The sequence below is a fragment of the Antrostomus carolinensis genome, unplaced genomic scaffold (genome assembly GCF_000700745.2).
Source record: "Antrostomus carolinensis isolate BGI_N321 unplaced genomic scaffold, ASM70074v2 scaffold11845, whole genome shotgun sequence".
NCBI classification, from domain to species: Eukaryota; Metazoa; Chordata; class Aves; order Caprimulgiformes; family Caprimulgidae; genus Antrostomus; species Antrostomus carolinensis.
Genome location: NW_010314284.1, coordinates 39,014 through 62,043, shown reverse-complemented (window position 1 = coordinate 62,043; position 23,030 = coordinate 39,014). Strand labels below are relative to the sequence as shown.

General features: G+C 37.6%; 1 protein-coding gene across 4 annotated transcripts in view; it reads left to right on the top strand.

The window, feature by feature from the left end:
* KIF1B (kinesin family member 1B) overlaps positions 1–23,030 on the top strand; it is an 81,867-nt gene that overhangs the window by 25,422 nt on the left and 33,415 nt on the right. For 2 of the 4 annotated variants that reach the window (XM_010167597.1, XM_010167596.1), the window contains exons 11-19: positions 365–507; positions 4,229–4,362; positions 5,453–5,532; positions 6,913–6,988; positions 10,109–10,188; positions 11,626–11,732; positions 12,187–12,270; positions 13,879–14,059; positions 14,475–14,547. In XM_010167597.1, coding sequence (XP_010165899.1) covers positions 365–507; positions 4,229–4,362; positions 5,453–5,532; positions 6,913–6,988; positions 10,109–10,188; positions 11,626–11,732; positions 12,187–12,270; positions 13,879–14,059; positions 14,475–14,547 — 958 coding nt within the window. Of the gene's footprint in view, positions 1–364; positions 508–1,678; positions 1,721–4,150; positions 4,363–5,452; positions 5,533–6,912; positions 6,989–10,108; positions 10,189–11,625; positions 11,733–12,186; positions 12,271–13,878; positions 14,060–14,474; positions 14,548–18,739; positions 20,249–23,030 lie in introns of those variants that run through there. The other 2 variants (XM_029084871.1, XM_010167598.1) reach the window with 2 other exon arrangements.

The window sequence follows — 23,030 nt, the reverse complement described above, 5'->3', positions numbered from 1 at the left end:
TTATGGCCTACTCTTAACTTGAAAAATCAAACTCATCTTCTCATGTTCATATGTTCTTTTCCAGTGTGGTCCCTAAAATTACACATATTAGTCAAACTGAGGCTTCAAAGCACTGAATAAAGAAATAAGAAAAAAGCATGTTGTCTGTTGTATGTACAATGCACCTTGTTAATCCACCTTGGATAGAACTTCTCTCTTTCACAGCAATATCATATATTAAATATGAATTCAAAAGCATGACTGAATATAATCCAGGATTATATACAATTGCAGGCTAAATGTCTCCTATGTTGCTGCATTCCTGTGTTGCAGATAAGCACTCGTATGTTCATTATAAGGTTTTGTTTTTTTGCTCTGATTCCAGATATGCTGATCGTGCAAAACAAATTAAATGCAATGCTGTTATCAATGAAGACCCCAATGCCAAGCTGGTACGTGAGCTGAAGGAGGAGGTGACAAGGCTTAAGGATCTCCTGCGCGCCCAAGGGCTGGGAGATATTATTGACAGTAAGTGGATTAAACAGACCTTACCATCCTGAGGTTTGTCTCTCTTAGGAAAGAGAGGTGGGCCTGTGAGAGAAAGAGATTTAAAACATGGAAGTTAAATTGAGTTAATTTAATTGATATTACATTTTGAACATGGTTTTAGGAACAGTAGCCTCTTCTGTCTTTAAACAAGCCATCCTAAGATTGTCTGTAGAGTTGACAGGCCACCCTCAAACTCTTCAGGAAAAACATGGAGATTTACTTTCCTATTACTGTAGAAATTATTTTTTGTAATAGAACTTACACATTCAAGAGCTGCCCTGGTGAGTCGTGAAGAACTTTTGTCCAGCTGCAGCGTAGTTGAGAAACAGAAACTGAATATTGTACTGAGAAAGAAAGCGCCTCTTCTTCCTCCCTAAATGGTTAAGGTTATTAGTTGATACCTGGCTTCACTGCCATCCGTGCTTAGAAAAGGAAATTCCTGTTAGGCAGTGTCCAGAGTGACAAACCATTTGTCATCTCAAAATATCTAGCTATGAAACAGCTGCTTATGAATAAATAATGAATTATTTTGTGGTGAGATTTTAAGTTAGGTTGGCAGAGCAGAATTATACTGATTTGCTTTGCCAGCAAACTTTTAAAGCACCAGAGCAAACTTGTGCCTGAATTATTTCTTGTCTTCATTCCAAACAAAGCAAATAAACTAAAATTTTAGCTGCTACGTGCTTCTGTAGTAGGAGCAGTGATTTATTCCTAGTGATGGGATGCCCGTAAAAACACAGAATGTATTCCAGGGGACTGAAAGATTCTTTGACTTAAAAAAGGAAAGTAAAAAAAAAAAAAAAAGTGAATATTGCACTAGTTTCTGATTTATCAGAGCTTATTTGCCTGTGAAACAGAAGTCCTGACTTAGTCACAGGCTGCTTAAAGATGTGTAACATGTATTTACCTTTTGTTTGCTTGTTTTCAAGAGAATGGGGCCAGAAGACAATGAAATGCAGGTGTTATTTCATGCTTGGTACAGTCTGTGTTTTTTAGTTCTAAATCAAAACTGGAAAAAAAACCAATCTGCATTACTGAAAACTGTGTTTTGTTTCTTTAAACATCAAGTAGTATTCTCTTCCCTTCCTGTGTCACTGGTGAACCTTCCAATTTTGATCCTTCTTGTATTTTCCCTCCTGCTTCCTTTCAGTTGATCCAATGGGAGATGAATACTCTGGAAGTGGAGGCAAATGTGTGTATTGTGTGATTCTCTTTATAACCTGCCTTCTCTGGGTCAGCTTTTAACTGAGCTTTGCATGCCAGCATTTCTCACAGGGAAATCCCAGACAGAACACTCACTGTGGAATGCAATGCAGTTTCATGGAAACTAGCTTAACCAGCATTTCTTAGATTGAGTCGTCAGTCAAAAAAAAGTGCACAGTTTGAAATGCAACATATATTCATTGTTTTCATTCTGCCAGAATATAGAAGGGAGAGTGGTAATTCTCTACGATTCTGTGATTCTGTAATTCTTTAGTCTGTTTTCATGACAGCCAACAGTTTAGATTCAAACTAGAATATCTTTTTCTGAAATCTTTCTCAAGTTACTTGGTTAAAACAGCTTCTATTCACCTACCTTCCCAGCCTTTTATCATCTCTTTTCCACCTAAAAGTATTTGTTTTAAATATATCAATTGATTAACTCAAAATGAAATGTTAGCAATTCCTGCTAGAGACTTGAGATTTTATTTTGCATAGTCTCTTAAAAAAAAAAGTCGGACATCTTATATTGATGAAGGTCTCTTATTTGAGCTCAAATACTTGATTGTAGATTATTAACTTAATAAGGTTAAAAACAGTCAGCAAATAACATTTTATTTCTCTTCTACTGTTTGATTCTATGAAAGGAAAATGTGTAATCCATTGCAGGAGAAATGTATTCTATGTAAATTTTATGTTGTTACACCTTTTAAACTCTTTCAGTCAGTCTTCTTCACCCTCACTCAAACAATATCAACTGGAAGAGATCTGTCTGAAATTTCCTAAGATTAAAGCTACTGGTGGTGTAAAGACTCATCCTGGCCTTGTCTTACGTTCTAATGCTGCTTTCAGCGTGTGCATATGTCATCGGTGTGAAAGCTGCAGCCTCCAGGAGAAGCGTGCATGATGTTGAGGGTTTTGGTTCTCTGTGGTCGCAGCAACTGTGAAAGCTATTGCAAGTGCCACTTCCTTTATCTTCAGGAGTGCATGCGTCTGTTGGCCTTTCGAGACTTCATCCTCCCTGCTCTGTCATGCCTGCTTTCCTCATCCTGATGGCATTCCCTTTCCTTAACCTGCTTTTCTTCTGTTAAACTCCCACCCCTGCTTCCTGTATTTGCAGATGGTGGTTTTCAAACTGATTTGATCAGTTTTATGAGACTGAAACAGCAGGTTGAATGTGGGGTGAACTAGAGCTTAAGGCTGACAATAGCAGAATTGTTCAGGATAGGAGTAGAGAAGATGTAGGAGGACGTGGAAATTTATGCAACGTCTGGATGAGCATCTCATTTTTTTTAAGTGTGAAGACCTTATTTATAACTTGCAAGGTCTGATTTGACCTGTTTCTTTCATAAGGATGCTTATTTTAAAGTTTGCTTTTTAAAATAGAATTTTAAACTATCAGAATTAATAAAACTGAGCTATTTAATTGTCTGATATTTCCATGTTAGAAGATTTTTTTTTTTTTGTATGTGATTATTCTGAGGATATGATTTACAGACTTATCTGGGAAGCTAAGTTAAATTAAAATTAGATTAAAAAAAATGCATTTGGAAATTCGTTCTTAAATCATTCATGCACTTTTTCCTTGTTTTCTGTCTTTCAAGGAGGCATCCTTCAGACCTCCAGGTTTTCAGGCTACACAAGCTGTATTATTCAATTTTGGGGTTTTTTTTTAAGGCCTTCCTCATTTAAACTATGACCAAAAAGCTTTAAAGCACCTTCTGAAGTATGAGAGCCTTATCAGATATTTCACTGCTCAGGTGTCTTAAATTTCCATTTTTCAGATCAGGAGGGTCAAGAGAAAACATAATGATGTTATTGTAAATTTGTGTTCTCTTCTCCCTGTCATGGACAGGTGATTTACATACTCTCCTGTGAGAATTTAGGGAGAGGTAGTTCTTTGTCCTTGTGGTCTGGGTGGTTAAGCAGCAGAACCACTGCTGTGATAAAGATTTACTGAGTCACCATTTTAGATTAAAAGTGTCTGGAAGAGAGTGTTGTGCAGAGTTTAAGGGGTTGGTCTATTGAGGCTTCAGCCCAAAATGTCACTAATTCATAAGAAACTGAATCTGCTCCTGGTGTGAGCTCCATGGTGCTCAGTTTAGTGTTCAGTTAGGAATAGGATGCTTTACTTTTTGGGAAGTGCGTAATTTATTTTTTCAAGATTTTTGATCAAAATGGTTTATGATGCAGCCCTTATTAATAATCCTCGGGGTCTGAACTGAGGTATCTTTGTCATGGATACTAGTACTAAAAGACTTGTTTCAGAACTGCCATCTAAAAATTACAAAACTTGTTGCTGCTTAAATGCTTTCCTCTTACACTTGTATTTCCTTCCTTTCCTTTTTCCTGTTCCTTCCCTCTTCCTATTTTCCTTTTCCCGTCTTTCTGCTTTCCCTCTGTCTGTGTGTCTCTCTCCCAGATTTGAAAGATTTTCAGAACAATAAACATAGATACTTGCTAGCCTCCGAGAATCAACGTCCTGGCAATTTTTCCACAGCCTCCATGGGGTCCCTCACTGCATCTCCATCCTCCTGCTCTCTCAGTAGTCAGGTGGGGTTAACATCTGTGTCCAGTATACAGGAAAGAATCATGTCAACACCTGGAGGAGAAGAGGCAATTGAACGTTTGAAGGTAGGTATTGCTGTAGAATAAGGAGGTGGTTATTTTGGTCTTTTCCAAGGCTAAATAGCAGTGAACTTGGGAGAACTTTCTTTCATAAATATATCCAGTATGATACTGTTTTTTTAGGAAGTTGTCTGAAACTCACTTGCACCCTAAAAGGTACATAACTGTGGTGGGCTAGAAACTGGGTTTATGCACAGCCTGTCCTGTTAGGATTATTTAGGCTTAATTGTAGCCTGGAGCTACAACTAAATTATAAATTAAAATCTTGGTTCTTGTTTACAGATCCTCTGATACAGTGGTAATTATGGAAAATTTGATCATAAGTATAGACTTCAGGAGACCTGCTCAGCACTAGGGTGGACAAAGTCTGACTAGTCAATGCACTCAGCTTTCAGAAAACCAAATTACCCTGAAGTTGAAAAAGGGAGGAAGAATAATCCTGCCACTGTTGTATTTGCCCAGCCCCCACAGATTAAAATGTGAAGCACACAGAATAGCATGCTTTATCCAGACAATAGCAGCCTTGTCCCAATTCTGCGTAGAACTGAACCGCATCAAAAGTGCATTACAGTGAAGTATTTCTTAATTTTTATGAAAGCCCCCCCCCTAGTCTCCATGGGTGGATGAGTGGGGAGAGCTGGTTGTGTTGAATCTATGCTTCATTCTCATGTCTTGTCCATGAGACACTGCCACAGAAATTGGAATGGGCTGGAACACACACTGCATTTCTCCTTTCCTATTAAAAACCTGCTGTTGCCATGGAAATAACAGTGTGATCTCTGCAGATCCTTGGCATCCAGTTACTGAATGATGTCTGTAAATCAGATTTTAGGAGAGGAAAAAAAAATGTAGGCGGTTCAAATTAGTGTCTGATTGTGGTTAGATATGAAGTAATCTTTTCTTCTCATCTTGCCTTCAAGGTTATTTATCCTTTTAAAAATTATGTAAGACAACTTAGAGTTTTGAAGTGCAGAGAGTACTTTTTATAACCAAGATTAATTTGAAGTCTAGAACTGAGCACAAACTTAGTTGCTTTGCTTTTTATGTAAAGAACTTTGAGAAGAATTGTTAAACAGCTTCTGGGATTTTTACACAGGAATCTGAGAAGATCATTGCAGAGCTGAATGAAACATGGGAAGAGAAGCTGAGGAAAACTGAGGCCATAAGGATGGAAAGGTCAGGAATCAGAAATGCTGTAGATGTGGATGGTCTCTAGAAAACAGAGAAGTGTGGAAAATAGAGAATGTTACTCTGTTCAAAAGCATGGAACAGCAGAAGAGTGCTCAGTGATAATTCTGCTGACCTTTGTGTTATATATGTAGGGGCAATACTGAGAGAAAGCTGTGTTCTTTCCTGTATTTCCTACAGTTAAAATGTTTAGTGTTGTAATTCAGGTAACATCCTAAGCTGCTACATTGGCCTCTGCTGTGAATCAGCACGGAGTCCTGGTCTCTTTCTTCCCCCTTCCACCATTTGCTGACATTCCAGAAATTCTGGCCCTAAAGTTAAGCAGAAAATATTAAGTTTTTAATACTGGAGTATCTAAAATGAAACAACTACAGCTTTCCAGCTTTGGTTTGAATTGTGCCTTAGAGCAACAAGACACGTGCTTAATAATTGTCAGAAAGTGGGTGCAACCAAACCAAGCCAAATCAGAGTATTTAAAACTTACAAACTATTTAAGGGGAACATCTTTTCCTGGAAACAATGTGAGTGAGCAGCCCCTAAAATCAGGAGAGACATATGAAGAAAGTGGATAGAGATTGATTATTCACTGACAGAGCTAAGGGACTTTAAGGCTAATAGGTGATTTGAAACAAATAGGAAGTTCTCACAACACAGAGCTAAGCTGTGGAAGTTTTTACTGCAGGATGTTGATGCTAGGAGTTGAATTTAAAAAAAAATTACAAAACCTCAAAAAAAACCCAACAAAAAATCCACTTTGGATAGCTTTTTAAAAGAAATGCCACCATTAATTCTGTAAATTCCTTAGGAAGAATTTGGGAGACTGTGAGAATACTTTGGGGAAAATACCACAGTGTTTGCCATGTTCTTATTCTTCTGTGTTGGCATCACTGTTGTGCTTTGTCAAAGCCAAGAATACTGTGTTACATGAACAGTTTGACCCAATACAATCCTTTTTATGTCTTAAGGAGGAGAGAGATCAGAAAAAGACAGTTCAGTCTTTGTGAATTAATGAATAGTGGTAGCTCCTTTTACCTAAATTAAATATTTAAATTTAGAACAGACTTTAACCTTCTCTAAAGAAGCAATGAATGTAATGTCCTAAAATGTACTTATCTTGTAATATATTGTTACACTAAAATGCTGTTAAGTCTCTGTAGAATTTTTGCTGTTGCTGTTCTTCAGGCTTATAACCCTAGGACTAAAGTTTAGAAACTTGCCCTATTGTGTTATGAGGTAGTGACAGTCCCAGCTGTATGATCAGTGAATAGACTGCTTGGAAGTCTAATCTATTCATTGCATGACTTCCTTTGGACCTTATTTTGTTTAAGAAGCCTAAAATAGGGTAAATATTTTGCTTTTCTCTCTCAGGGAGGCACTGTTGGCAGAAATGGGAGTTGCCATTCGGGAAGATGGAGGAACACTGGGAGTCTTCTCACCTAAAAAGGTAGAGAAAACTGCTAACTATTGCATCATATCTTCAAAAGACTGATGACCTGGGAGGAGAGGGTGGTGAGGGAGCTACGATTCACCCAAGGGCTTGTATTCATTTAAGATACAGAAGAACATAAGTGAGGTTTGGACCCTTAGTAGTAAGTTCCTTTTACAATATCTTCCTGGAAATAGCATTAGTGTTAGAATTCATCAAATCACTTTGCATCTAAGGATTATTTTGCCCATAATAATGAAGTTGGACACTTTCTCATGCAAATGATGCAATGTAGTACTTAATGCTTTCAGGGAGCTGTGGGAGGAATTGCCTGTGGTAGTTTCCATTGGTTGTTAAAGTAAGGAAGCATGTGCTAGCCTGACACAATGGTGAAATAGGAGCAGCGTGAAAAATTCCTGGGGAGACTTCTGATATCAAAAAATGGTTGAACTTTTTTGTACCTTCCTTTAGAAGGAGAAATGTTTGCAGCTCCTTGCATATCTGTTGAGTCAGTAGCAACTCAGAAATGCTGCCTCTGATTGTTGTTGCCGTCTTCTGCAGTAGCTGTGTGTGGCTTTCATGTACTCTACCTATTCTTTGAGATACCCAGAGAAGTTTGAGGTCTTGTTTAGGTGCTCTTCCTTGAATTTGTTTGTTAATCCTTTTTCCTCTTGGAGAAAGGGATTGTAATCTAATGAACCACTGAATACAGGGGATGCAGGGGAATATTTCTTCCAGTACATGTCAATAGTTCTGTTTTCTGAAATTTGAAAGCAGAACTGTGTAGAAAAAGGGCATAAATCATTGCTAGAAATATAAAATAACTTAGTAAAGAAGCTACCTACGCAGTTTAAAGCAGGATTATTGAAGAAGTATAAGGAGAAGAACATATTTTCTTGTATCTCAAAAATCTTTGAACAAGGAACACAGGGTAGTGTCTTAGTCTGAAACTTGCATGTGCCAGTGTGTAACAAACTTGATCTAAAGTTAAATAGTGACCTATCTAGAGGCATTGTACAGAAATACAGAGTAGCAAAATTGGTTAAAACGTTTAATCCTTCTTTTAAAGTGGTGTTACTCTTGTGTTTGGAGTACCTAGAACTTTGGTTTGGTTTTGGTATCTACTCTGGAAGTGCCTAAGGCTTGTGAAGATGCTAATTCATTTAGTGTTCTTTACATTTCTTTCCCTTATGTTATGGATCCTCATCTCCTTTTAGATTTTCCCTCAGAGGCCCTCAACTCTTTTTGATGACTCTTTTGGTGCATTTTCAGCTGATCAGGTTTGTCTGTAAATGCCACATGGATTAAGTAGTTGCTTTGGTAATAGATAGTGTTTATTTTTACCCATATAGGATTTATTAGGAGAAGTAGAACTCCTGACCTAGTCCTGTCTGCTTCTGTCCCTTGCTATCCTTGCACTTCAGTTTCATTAGTTCTCCTTCTAGTAACCATGTCTGCTGTTGTGAAAATTTAGGAGTTGTAGGTAGCAAATTTGAAGGTTTTTTTAATAAAGACTTTACACTTCTGAGTTACCAGTATGAATCTAATCATATGCTACTAGGACAGCATTGTGTTTATACCAGCTGGGCTGTAAATTGAACTCTGAAGTGAATTTTGCCCACTTCATGAATTAAAAGGTATCACACTGTGCAATCATTATTTTATCTACTGGTTTTACCTTTGATGAAAGGAAACTTCTTGAAATAGATTGTTGAAATTTAATTGCTTGTGCAAAAGGGAAAAGAGAAAGTCCTTCAGCTCTTGCTAGACGAATGCTGTAGAGGAGGAAGTTGCAGACATAACTGTCTGTGAATAAATAATAGATCTTGTAATGAGTGAATGGTCAGTTTTGCTAGGATCATCTTTCAAGTTGTTGAGCTTTATTTCTTAAAAGCTCTCTTGCCTGTGAAAGACCCATTCAGACTTTGATTTAACGTAGTAAATGAACTCAGATGCTAAAACATGTATGTGCAGGGTACAGCATTATATTCAAAGTCTCCAAGTGGTACAAGTCATAGTGTGTTACAGCAGTTGACTATGCCTGGGTTTTGATTTATCTCCAGTTTTCTCTTGATTTAAGAGCTTTATACAGCTCCAAGTGTTGTTTTGAATGCAGTGAATAGTGATGATGGTGTGGGATATCTTCAGCTGTGATTTTAGGTGCCCTCTATATTTTTAATGGTGAAAAAGTTGTCTTGTTTTTTTCCCCCCTTTCTGTCTTTATAATTAAATATTCCATTGGGCAGTTGACAATCAGACTTCTTCATTCAAAGACAAACTTAATTGTGAACTTCCACTTCTGTAAACTAAGTGCTGTTAACATCTCTTAAGTAAACTCTTTTGCAGCTGGAATAAGCTGATGGAAACAAAGTTCCCAAGGAATCTTAGCCAGATTTATTTACTTTTTCTAAATTTATTCTATTTGAGGGTAACAAATGGACAAGTGGCTTATTAACAGTTTTATTTCTCTTTTATGATCTTTTTTCTTTATTCTGTTTAACCATTTTTGCCTTTTCTTTTGTGCTTGTCCTTACTGCTATCTCACTGGCTAGATTTTCACACCAAGGCCTTGTGACTTGTTTGCTGATTCCTATGGGGTTTTTTCACCAAAGAAGGTCGGTTTAGTAACCGTAGTGGATTTAACTTTAGAAGAAATTTAGATGAAGAGTTTTTTAGCTGTTTGTGTCAGAAAATGTTGGTAGTTTTAGATTTTTTTTTTTTTGACATTAGCAGACTTGGCCAAATGATCACCTGACCTGTGTTGCCCAAGAAAAGCCAAAGTTGATTCCACATCAATTTCAAAACTTTACTGAAGCAACCTTTTCTGCCATTGGATTTTCCTTATCAAAGTTTACAGAGATTTTACAAGTAATCTTTTTTTTTTCTCCCCAGCTGAAGCTTTTATTACCTCTTTTGGTAGATATTTCAGATAACTAAGCAATCCGAGCTGTATTTCTGCTGTTACTTTGTGATGCTCTACAGTACTGCAAGATGTTATATTTGAAAAAACACATTATGGAATAACCTTGAATATACATAGCAAAACTGGTGGATTAATATACATATTCTGGCACTGTGGGAAGAAGCCTGAAAGTGGGTCCTCAGTTCTTAATTAACTTCTCTTTTTTTTTCTTTCAGACTCCTCATCTTGTAAACCTTAATGAAGATCCACTCATGTCTGAATGTCTGCTGTACTACATCAAAGATGGTATTACTAGGTGAGGATTGGTGCTAATATGCTCTGAAGTCTGCTTCTTTGCTAACTTAAATCCCCATGCTGGAGACACCGTGAGTTTAAATAACAATTTTGCCTTGAGCTATTCAACTTGCAGGTACAAATGAAGCCCGAGATTGCTGTAGGTGGGGAAAAAAAGTACAGAAATGCACTTTCTTTTAAGTTGATTTTGTGCTTTAAAAGTAATATGTGCAATCACTTAGCTTTATAAGATGTTTGTTACTACACCTCAGCAGTAAAAAAAAAAGGCATCATATCCCTTCTAAGATACAGGAAAACAAAAGTAATAAAACTTACTGAAAATGCCTTTGACATTTTGATGGGCGGAGGATTGAAAACCATAGTACTTGCTAAAAGCAACTAGAATATGGATAAATGTTTACTTTGTTATTTATTTAAATAAACTGTTATCCATGCCTCTGCACAATTGATGTATTCTGCTTTCACATATATAAGATTAAATTTAATTGCTAAGTTTAGAATTTAGAATAGATTGTATTCCAAAACTTGCTGTCAAGACATCTGAAGGAAGAGAAGTGGCTCTTATCTTTGGAGCACTAAGCCATGTTTGGTTGCTTTGGTTCTCCAGAAACCATCTTTGGTTGCTGGAGGACAAATGGAGAAGAAGACACAAACAGGTGCTGTTGTATTGTACTACTCTAATATGCATAGGATGTACTGAAAAGAAGATGAAACTTGTAGAAAATTCAGCACAGAATGGTGAATAGAATAGTGTAGGGCTTAAGAAATCATTATAAGCTTTGAACCTAGCTAGCTGACATAGAAATGTGTGGAGTAATAAATAGAGCAAGAAGCTAGTAAACATCAGGATTGAAAATTAAGTTGTCAGTATCTAGAATTGCTCAAATATTTGAGTTTAAAATGAACATAAATCTTCATGCTCCAGGGATACAGCCAACATCTCACTGTCTGGGAGCTGAATGAAACTGCTTGTGGCATCAAATTATTCAGCAAGAGTCTTCTGAGCCATTATGACTTTTTTAAAGTGCAGATGGTGATTATTGGAAGGGATGATCACTGTATGCAGCTGAAATGCACCACTGGAAGTTCCTGTCACTTTATTTTTTCTTCTGCATCCTTTTGGTAAAGGCAGAAGGGGGTTCACAAGAGGGAAGGCAACACATTAAATCCAGAGGTGTTTAACATTCCAATTCTCTCTTTAAATTACATGTGTTAAGAGAGAGAAAACTTCTCTTTTGTTAAGCTGTTATCCTCTAATTCATGGTAAATGTGGTAAATTCTCTGCAATGCAGAGTTAAGTGCTAGTTCAAACCTTTAAACTTGAAGGATAGTCTTAACAGTTTAGACTTCTTTCCTGGATATTTCTGGGCTGTACTGTCCTATATAGAGTTGTAGAAAGTGTCTGATTTGCTTTTTCAATATCTTCTATTGGACCCAGGGTTGGCCAAGCTGATGCTGAGCGAAGGCAAGACATTGTGTTGAGTGGGGCTCATATCAAAGAAGAACACTGTATCTTTCGAAGTGAGAGGAACAACAATGGTGAAGGTAAAACATAAAGTGTTGCTGAATCTTTCACTCCTCATTGCATAGTTGGCCAGGGAATACTAGTGTTTAAAAGTTTGTCTTGCCTCAAGAAAACCATCAGCTTTGCCTCACTGTTTTCTTGAGTCTTAGGGGAAGAAAATAAAGTTTAAGTGATAATAGGTTCAAATAGCAGGCTGCAGTCACTGTAAGAGTGAAGTTCTTGGTTAACTATAAACATGAAAATTCAAACAGAAAAAATAATAATAATTTTCAACTGCAATATGGAGATATCAGTAATATTGGTTTTTCTCATGGGACTTTATTTTTAAGCATGGTATCAGGGAGTATCTTGTATCTTTTTTTTCAATGTTAGTAGGAAGATAGGCAGAAAATGTGAGGTCTGTAGTGTTTACAAACTTCTGTTTCTATACAATGCTCTCTAAAGTCTCAGTCATCAATGTTGTTTCCTTCATAGTTATTGTTACTTTGGAGCCTTGTGAACGATCAGAAACCTACGTTAATGGCAAGAGGGTTGTACAGCCTGTGCAGTTGCGCTCAGGTAAGAACTGCTAGAATGAATTTTTTTGTAGACTCTCCATCTAATAATTGTTCATCATGACATCTGCATCATATGTGGAGAATGCTGGGTCTGTTAAAGGGCAGCAGTGTTACCTTTTTGGGGTGTGGCTGTTAAACAGCAGTTGATACCATTTTTCTCTTGGCAGCAGTTTGTTTTCTTTCATTCTCTGCTGCACTAGCTGTAAGTGTACTGAAATGTTCACTGCCACGCAGCTTCCTGCTTGTCCTTCTGCTTACCCTGATATTATTCAAATGCATTCTTGCCCAAGCCTATTGCCCTTGGCAGTCTCAGTGAGATGGAGCAGACAGACTGCCAGTTGCTGATGGAAAATTCCCAGTTTCTTGGCAAGGTTAAGATATGACCCTCTGCATGAGTGCAAGAGTTTCTCTTTGCTCTCATTGGATTTCTCACTTGGTCCCCTACATTCCTTTAGAAAGGCATGTGGGGGAAGAATTAGAGAGGAGGGAGTGACTCCCATAAATTATGGGGTTTAAACTATCTCTTTCAAGCTATTATGATTTCTCTGTCCCTCCCCTGTTTTTCCACTGGTGAGGGGAAAAAGGAAAAAGAAAAACAAAAAAACAAGAAACCCCACTTCAGAATTATTTGCACCAAGTTATAAGTGAGTATTTTTATGGAACCAAGTGCACTGACTTCAGCATGAGTCTGGAAAATGAAGGAAGATCAGTTTTTGCTGTTCTGTGCCTGCATATGGCTCATACTGAATACCATGACTTTATAATTTAGTAATTACTTGCCTTTAAAAAAAATAGAAATTTTTCATTTTCCTCTGCACTTGGATGATTGTTACTAGAATAATACAGACATGGTCTCTAACAGCTTTAGAAGCCTGTACTTCAGTAACACTGGTAAGGACAATTTTGGTTACTTTGGAGGTCTGTTTACTAGAATGCCTTTTTAAAATTTTAATTACATTAATATGTTCTCTGGAAGAGCAGAGGCATATTACTGTCTTCCATCATGCACATGTCTCAGGCTTTGTGAACATCTGATATCTCTAGGATTTAGCCAAAAGACTTAACAATATTAGATTTCTTCAGCTCTTTTGACATTAGTGTAAAAGAAGCTGTAAAACCCTTACATAAATCCCACTGATTAGGACTCCAATAAAATCATTATGTGTAAACCACATTTTAAAGAAAACTAAGCACTTCCAGTGTTTGAAGTTAGGCTTTTCCAAGCTGAAAATTCTGCTGAAGTGGCTTTTGCTTATGTTTTGGCACTGTCACTGGAGCAGAAGAATGGAATTTAGTGATGTGTTTTATTTACTGCAACTGTTGGTCAATCTCCAGATTTGTCCTTTAATTTTTGATAAACTCTGCTGGCATATTGGATTGGACCCCTGAGGGTGATGATGTCCTCTGTGAGCACTCCCTCTGTACAAACCAGCCATTCTTTTTTTCTTTCTTGTCAGACAGATAACTTGAATGTATACAGAAATCCTTATAGGGCAATCTTTTCTTATGCTTTCACCCAACAGGATAAATGGGATGAATCATTCAGTGATGTTTTTCAATGGTTTTGGAATGGTTACCTGAAAGAGTTAAATACTGTTCCTATTTTTAGGAAATCGTATCATCATGGGTAAAAATCATGTCTTCAGATTCAACCATCCAGAGCAAGCACGAGCAGAAAGAGAGAAAACACCGTCAGCTGAGACTCCCTCTGAGCCAGTTGACTGGACATTTGCTCAGAGGGAGCTTCTGGAGAAGCAAGGCATTGACATGAAGCAGGAGATGGAGAAAAGGTAACAAAATAACTCAAATTTTTTGCTTGAAACTAGGAGGAGTCAGCTCTAGGTTATTTGGGTAGCATCCATGCAAAACCTAAACCTAGGTGCTACCATATATCATCTCTGCTACCTATTGTGAAAGTTCAGAAAGCTTCCTCATCATTTTACTTCACTGTTTCAGTGCTCAAGCTCTTTTAAAAATCACAGGTAAGCATCTGCCACTAACCTTATAGAGCTTTTGGTGAAGGGCTGAACTGTGACTTAGAGGAAGGTTCACTTCTATAGTACTACAATAGACAAATAACAGTTCCTTTCAAGTGGAATGACTTTTACTCTTGTCACTGTAATTTGGTGTGCTGTACGTGTAGAGTAACACCAACATGAAAATATTGACCTCTTTGGCAATTTCTGTTCTTCTGTTCATCTTCAGGTTACAAGAAATGGAAATTTTGTATAAGAAGGAGAAGGAGGAAGCTGATCTCTTGTTGGAGCAGCAAAGACTGGTATGTGTCCTTACTTCAGATTAACTATACCTTTGGCAAACAGTAATTCCTGTCCTTGCTTATCTGAAAGTTTACGAAACCTGCTTGGGTTGTCTGCACAATGCAGTTCTCCCTTTCCTTTCAAATACTCTGTATCTGCAATGAATTATTGTCAGTGTCAGTGAACTCCTTCATGTTAATTCAGACACTGTAATTGACAGTGAAGTGGCTTTAGTCAGTTCTTGTTGGGATAGGTTGGATTTCTTGCAAATTAACCTGAAAGAAGGGCATTTCTATGCTCTGTGGTTTTTTTAAGTTCTTTTCAGTAGTCTGAACAGCTACTTCTTGGGATGTTTGCCTTTATTTTTGTCTTGGATCACCAGAAGATACTAATTTTGCTGCCAAAGAGATTCCTAGAACATTGATATGCTAGGATTTTTTTTTTTTTTTGAATGATGTCTGAAAATGTTGCTGCATTGTGCATGTTTTAACCCTTCTCCCTCCCCCTGCATGGAGTTCCTTGTAAGGGTCTTAATGGTACACATGCCATTAGTGGGGTTATGACTAGGGAACAGTCTGCAAAAGGAATGTGAACTCTTTCTGAACAATGGGAATTCCACCATTCCACCTATTACTTAAATAGGAAGTCTGATAAATTGAGTCTGAGAGGAAGACTTCAGTCTTCTCGCAACAAATACCTTCTGAAGTGCATTACAAATAGAAATGTGTGCAGTCTTCAAGCACCCTGTGAATTTTAAAAATAAGACCAAGCCCAGAAACGAAATATAGATTTCCTTAAGAAACCTGAGTCTCCTGATTCTGCTTTCACTACATTGGGTTGTCTTTTAGCCAGAACACAAATGTAGTTGTGCCTGAATTCTAATAAAAATTTTGAAATCATGATTCATTTGTTTATAGTATTAGTTTGAAACTGCTGAAAACCATGGGTTAAATGCATGCTGGGTTTTAAACTGTAAAGCTCTTCCCCTTCTCCCAAAAGCAGAATGGAGCAAAGTTACTGAGACTTCTATAGGTACAAGCTACATAATTTAAAAAAATTATCTTATACACTTAAAGACTTCTGCATTTCTAATTATTTCATTGCAAGGGACTAATTTCTTGGATGGAGACGAGTGGTTGCAGACTTTGAACCAAAGCAAATCTCAACTCAGAAAAGAAGTTAAGATGTAACTAATGCAATGTTTCATCTCTGCGATTTATAGTTAAAATTTGTGTAGCTGAAAGTAGTACAGGAAAAATCAGTTCAATGTCAAAGGAAGAACAATTTAAGTATTGAGTAAATTTTTGCTGTGTGTCAAAGGAGCTACAAGTAGTGGAATTCCCTCCCTTACATTTCAGCTGACAGGCATAAGCTAAGCTATTGTATGAATTAAAGATGTGAGAATTGGCTGTCTGGGGAGCTACTTCAAATAAGGCTGCATTTATAAAAGTGTTTTGACAGTTTCCCTGTATACTTCAGATTAAGAGAAGGTTCTTTAGGTAGTGAGCTGTTCAATACTGTGATAAAGTTGCTGATTTGTTAAAGCCTGTTTTGGTTTTGCTGATTTCACTTAGTGGACAAAGGTGGAAGACTATCCTATGTGCCTTAAGAATAGAATTCCTGAAGGACACCTTTCCTAGTTGTAAGGGATCCTATCAGATGAGATCATTGGTCTGCTAAGCAGTATCCCTGCTTATCGCAGTGCTTAATAGGAATATTTCAGATGAGAGCAAAACTTGACACGTCTTGTCACTTCTATGTCATTTCTCTGTCATTTCCATGCAGAGTCTGGAATGGACAGGATTAATGGATTCATATAACTATTGTGAAATCTGGGAATGCATTTCAGCTTGTGTACCTTAAAAGTATTTACATGGCTGGGATATATCTAGCTGCAATATCAAGTTCTCTAACTTACTGCTATTTAAGATTGATATTGAAATATAAATATTCTTGTTCTAAATTGGAGTATAATCTTGGATATAAGAAGCTGACTAATCCTGTTTACCAGATTGTTTTGATTTTTTACTGACATTCTAGCCAATTTGGATATCTATTTGTTAGATGCCCTATACAAAAAAGATAAATAATAGCTCGTCCCCCCCAAATTTACAACTGATACATATTTGCCTTGCTAGTATTCCTAGGGAATAGAAATAATTACACTCCATTTTACAAATTGAATGTGAAAATGTGTTTAATAGAGCTAAAATTATCTTTCTGGTTTTCTGGGTCATAATGCCTTTGCAGTGACCACTTGATATTAGAATGTGGGTATGTACCTATATTAGTTGGTCTGGTTAACCTCTGAGTGTACACAGGACAATGACCACATAGTGTCTCTTAATCAGCTTTTTATACACAAGACATGCTTTACCCATAAGAAGTGATATGGTGATTTTGTAATCTGTAAGAACAATCCTGTGGAATTTGTGATTAAAGTTTGAGTAGTTTGTGTTTTGCCTTTCTGGACGTAACTTTGAATATGTAGATTGTACAGTGTCTTTCTCCAGGGCATCTTTTGTTTCCACTGCAATATGCAGTTTGTTAGATGCTGTTTCCTCAGGACACAAATTCTGTTGGCTGTAAACTCACAAAGAGTTTATGTTCTGTTTCTAAACCAACGGTTTGCTTATATTTTGGCCTAAACTAGAAGTCGATTTTCTAGTGTTATTCTTAAATATTTAAAAATACATAAGGTCACAAAAAAACCCAAATAATGTGAATCTTGGGCTGTGGAGCTTGTTGACCATAGGGCAAAACAGTATTTCTTTTACTCCCTTTCATCATTGCCAAAACAAATTGTATTGTAATCACCATTCTTTGTGGTTTTCTACCCAAAGTCTTAAGTTTAGGAACCCGGGGTTCTGAGTCAACGACCTGGGTTTCCTTTGGATTTAGAATAACTGGCTTTTACTGTTCCTAATTTCTCATGTATTAAATTCTCTGTGTGAAAAATAGGGACGTTAGATAGAGGTTCATTAGAGACTGATTGCTGTGTTTTACTGAGGATGTTTGGATCACAGTAATACATAGGACTTTGTTAAAGAGTTGTCTTAAATTAATAATCCTTTAAAGAAAAATAGTCCTGGTTTAATTCCTGGTTGCAGTAAGCAATAATGGATATCCTTAACTTCTGGTGGCAGTATACCTGAACAGACATTCCTAGCGTATGGAAACTTGAAGCACTGCTCATTAAAATCATTTAGCAAAAGGTGGAAAACTTGTAATGAAGAAGCATAGCAAGTGTGTGGAAGCTCCAGGCTCTAGGGTTTGAGAAGAGAGCACATCAAGAATATCAAATAGAGAATTTGTATTAAAACAGTTTAAAGGGAAAAAAAAAAAGTCATTACTGCTACATTCTTCTGAAACACGTTCTTCGGACAGACAAGACTGTTAATGGGGTTTTTGTTTAAGCAACAAGGTGACAAATGGGAAAAAAATCCCCACCCCAAACCACAGCCCAACTCTGAAACTCTGATTCTGGATATCCTTTTAGCTTGTAGCAAGTCTTGGAGTATGAACCACTCTCTTCACCTGTCATAGTGGCACTTACAGTCCTTTTAACATTGAACCTTTCGGCTGCTTCTGTTTCATTTTTTCTTATCGTCTAACACTTCTCTGGCTGCTATTGTAGTGAAGTGGATTCTAAACTTGAGCATCCCTGCAACCACGTACAACGTTACTAACCAGTGTTAACCCGACTTACTCTGGCTGCTCATGACATCTTCTATGATGGCTGTTGTGTTCACCTACCTGGGGAGGATTTGCTGAAAGAAGCAACAGCGGTCACCAAGGCAAATGTGTGTGGCGGGGACTTGCATGTCTTTGTAGCATGTGTGAAGTGCAGTTTACACTTGGTTTTTAATTTTTTTTTAATCAGGAACTTGGTTTTAGTTGATCCATTTAAAGATTTTTGGAAGGGATTGGGAGGGAAGAGTTTACATTATCTTCTATTTTGAGATGACAAGACTTTTAAATATAATGTTAATCTTAATTTAGTGAAGAGCTCCAATTTTGACAGTCCATGACTCTTGAAGATACATTTTAATGTCCTAACACCCAGTCTTCAGGGACTTCCTTATCACTTGTTCTATTTTGATTTTTGATTTAGTTTTCTTTGCCTGCTACTTCTTGTTTAGCTTTTCCATTTTCTTACAATTTTAATTTTGGTTATTTTGGGGCCACTTCTTGATTTTTGTTTTTCCAAAGGATGCAGACTCTGATAGTGGGGATGATTCGGACAAGAGATCGTGTGAGGAGAGTTGGAGACTGATCACTTCCCTGAGAGAGAAGCTGCCCCCCAGCAAGCTCCAAACCATTGTAAAAAAGTGTGGCCTCCCCAGCAGTGGGAAGAAACGAGAGCCTATAAAAATGTACCAGATACCCCAACGTCGACGCCTTAGCAAAGACTCCAAATGGGTTACCATCTCAGACTTAAAGATTCAGGCTGTGAAAGAGATATGCTATGAGGTAGCACTCAATGACTTCAGGCACTCTAGGCAGGAGATTGAGGCTCTGGCCATTGTGAAAATGAAAGAGCTTTGTGCCATGTATGGGAAAAAAGATCCAAACGAACGTGAATCGTGGCGAGCCGTTGCTCGTGATGTCTGGGATACAGTAGGAGTTGGAGATGAGAAAATTGAAGATGTTATGGCCAATGGCAAAGGAGTAACTGATGTGGATGACCTTAAGGTGCACATAGACAAATTGGAAGATATTTTGCAAGAAGTGAAGAAGCAGAACAACATGAAGGATGAAGAGATAAAAGTTCTCAGAAATAAGATGCTAAAAATGGAGAAGGTTTTACCTCTGATAGGGTCTCCAGAGAAAGCTCAGTCAACCATAGCTAATGCTAAGTCTCCAAACTCTGCCAGTGTGGTGGATGTGGATAAGAAGCCCACAGATGACTTAAAAAGAAGTGAGAATGATGATCTTGCTAAAGAGGAGCGTGTTTCTCAGTTAATGGCAGGTGATCCAGCTTTCAGACGTGGGCGATTACGTTGGATGAGGCAAGAACAGATTCGATTTAAAAATCTGCAACAGCAGGAAATAGCAAAACAGCTTCGTCGACAAAATATGCCTCACCGATTTATTCCGCCTGAAAACCGCAAGCCCCGCTTTCCTTTCAAAAGCAATCCCAAACACAGGAACTCATGGAGTCCAGGCACCCATATCATTATCACAGAGGATGAAGTTATAGAGGTTAGAATTCCAAAAGAAGACGATAAGAACAAAGATGAAAACAAAGAAAAAGAAAGTAGAGCTGCTTCTAAAGACCCTCAGCAGCTGTGGAATCTTCATGGCCCCCAGAGAAATCAAGATAATATCCAAATTAACAGGCAGCAATTAAACATGCAGTCACAGCCTAGCAATCAGCAGCAGCCATCACCTCAGTTGCGCTGGAGAAGCAATTCTCTCAATAATGGCTCTCAAAAAAGCTTGCGGCGTCAGACATCGGGCTCATCTGAATCCTTGCACTCATACAGCGGGCAGCAGAACCCAGACCTGCAGACTTTCCAGCAAAAACGCCACATCCACCAGCACCGACAACCTTACTGCAATCACAGCAGTGGAGACAGTGCAGAAGGCAATACAGCTAACTTCCACCCAAAACAGACTGACCGGCTTAACCACTATAACCAGTTTGTGACGCCGCCACGGATGAGGCGCCAGTTCTCAGCACCTAACCTCAAAGCGGGCAGAGAAACTACAGTATGATTAGTTGGCCAAGAGTAGTTCTGGGGGAGGAGGGATGCAGAGCCAATTCTGGCTTCTCATTAAGAAACAGCCAGGATTGGCTTTGCTTGTCTTGGGTTTTGTTTGTCCAGGTAGAACTTGAGTAATTCAACATACAAACACAAGATACTGGCCCTTCAGCCCGGTCAGTTTGCATGTGACTTTTGTTGCAGTTTTAACCGTGTTGATTGGAAGAACGTTCTGAAAAATTTTAAGAACTTTTTTCATAGACTAGAAGAATTTGGAGGGAGGGGTGTGGAGGGGAGAACTTCCTTGCTAGCTCATTTACCAGGTTTTTTTGTGTGTCTTGGAGTATTTTTCTAATGCTGAAAATATTGTCTGGAACTTACAAAGTGCTACCTTCCTCCTGTGTTTTATGTAGACAATCAAAAGAGGAATTTAGTTTATAGCATTGAATGTTTCTTGTGACCTTTTTCTTAGCTATAAGGAAACTGACTATCTGTTTTTAAACTGATCTGGCTCTTCAGAAAAATATTTTCCACTCTTAACTCAAATTCTTAATAATAATAATAATCTATAAACCAAAAGTTGTCAGCTGACAAGATAAGTGTCTTTTTTTAGTAGAGAAATTAAGAAGAGCTATTGGGTCACAACAGTCCTACTCCCTGAGTAGGAGATGTTTTCTCCTTCTGCTTAAGTTCATAATTATTGGTATGAAGTTGCTGTGACAGTTAAACCTGCCTGGATGGAATTTTATGTCGAAATATATATATATTGCTGAAGCAATACTTTGGAAATAAGCTTTTTCTAATTCCCATTGTATCTCTATATATAATAGTTTTTAATTATTATACCGAGATTGTGGAAAGGATTTTGTCAAAATAGGATTTTTTGACACTGTGGTGCAGAAAGAAGCTTCAAAAAGCTAATTCTTTTTCTTTTATGTTTTCAGCTTTCTCGGGCATGAGCCTGGGAGATGTTCTTGAAATAGTTATTCTTATGAAGATTTATAGGACACTACTTTGAATTGTCTGGATTCTCCTCAAAGATAGGAGAATTTAACTGTTTCATCTTAATAGGATACCTCATGTTAGTGCCTCTGGTCTTGAATTAAACCTCTGTTTCAAGACTTGTTTAATAAAGGAGAAGGTCACTTTGAGGAGAAAATAAGATTCGTTTTCCTTCTCCCCACACTCAAAATACAATTTGAAATTTTAATATCTATTTTGATCTGAAGAGGTCTACACTTGCAGATGATTTGCCACCTCAGATGGTTTCAAACAAATTACAGAAAAACTATTGATTAAGAAATAAGCTTTATGAGCTTGGGGTTTTATCTCAGTTGGGGAGTCCCAATTTTAATTATACACTTTCTTCTTTCTAAGTTTCTTAAAGTGCAAAAGAAAATTGCACTTGCATCTAAAATCTGTGGACTTAAGTATTAGCCAATCTAATGCTTTGAGGACTTGTTTTGCTTTTAAATGTAACTTGAATGCAATTTTAAAACCACAATTGGCTACTATACCACATTTAGTAAGACAGGTCCACTTTGCAGTGTGTCTGTACAGTTAAATAATTTGTGCTATTTTGCACAAATATCCTTAATTTACTTGAGGTTGCTTATTTTTTGGCAAAATATAAGCCCTACTGGTAATTGTTACTTCTGCGTGTTTCAGCATAGCTGTAGATGAATAGGAAGTGCCTGAAGCTTACTTTCCATCTTATTTTTGTTTCTGTCCTACTTGCCCCCTGTCCCCACCTAACTGTGCACGGTGCAGGTTCTGGTTGCAACACATGGTAAGTGTCAGCCACGCACCATTTACCTATTGATTAATCAAGTGTCAATTAAGTCTCTGCACATGTGTTACTGGTAGGACACTGGCCCTCTGATGTGGGAGATACAAAGTCAGTCCTCTGACTGTACTAAAAGAATCAGCTGGTCCCATCACTTGGGACTTTTTTTTTTTTACTGCAGGTTTAATTTTGTGTCCAAATATGGCTTTGTAACTTGCATTTGTCTCACGCTTTGGCTTACTTGAACGAAGGAAATAAAGCATCATGTCCAAAAATGTCTTGATTCTTAAAGAAAAGAAGCCTTGTAGATGAGCAATACTTTCTTTGAGCTTGAGTTGGAATTGCAAAATGAGTTTTGGGCTGCAAATAATATTTTGCTCTTGCCTTTATTTTAGAATCCTGTTTTAGTAGCGCATTGCACTTTGTTTTTGTGCATGTGAAGAGTAATGAGTTCTTTCATGTCCTCAAAAAGGCTTGGACTCTGTTAAAAATGCATGCTCGGGAGAATCCTCCCACTTCAGTAGGAATACATGAGCCAAACAGAGATGGTCTGTGTGGGATAGGTCATGAGAGAAGACCAAGCCATTTTTATCTTGGGTCTCATTTTTCTTGAGGACTGTGCCTGCCCACGTGAAACCACCACGTGATTGAACATGGAGTAATTTTTAAGTCCATGCAACTACATGTACTGAGATGAGATTAAAAACTCCTGCTACTTGATGTTTTAACGCTAGACACTAAAGAAGTTTTTTGCCAACTTATTTCAGCTTAAAAATCTGAAAAGAAGTAACTGTAAATGCCTGGGTGGTGGTGGTGGTGATGATGAACAATAGGTTACCATCAGTCTGTCTTACCCCACTGTTTGAGTGCGGCACTAGAAAAAACAACCTGCTTATTCTGTTGTTGTATTTGTGTTTGACAAAAGAGAAAAAGGATAATCAATGTCAAAATGGAGTCCAGTCTGCTCAGAGGAAGCAGGTTTTTTTTCCCTGGCTTTTAGGAGGATATT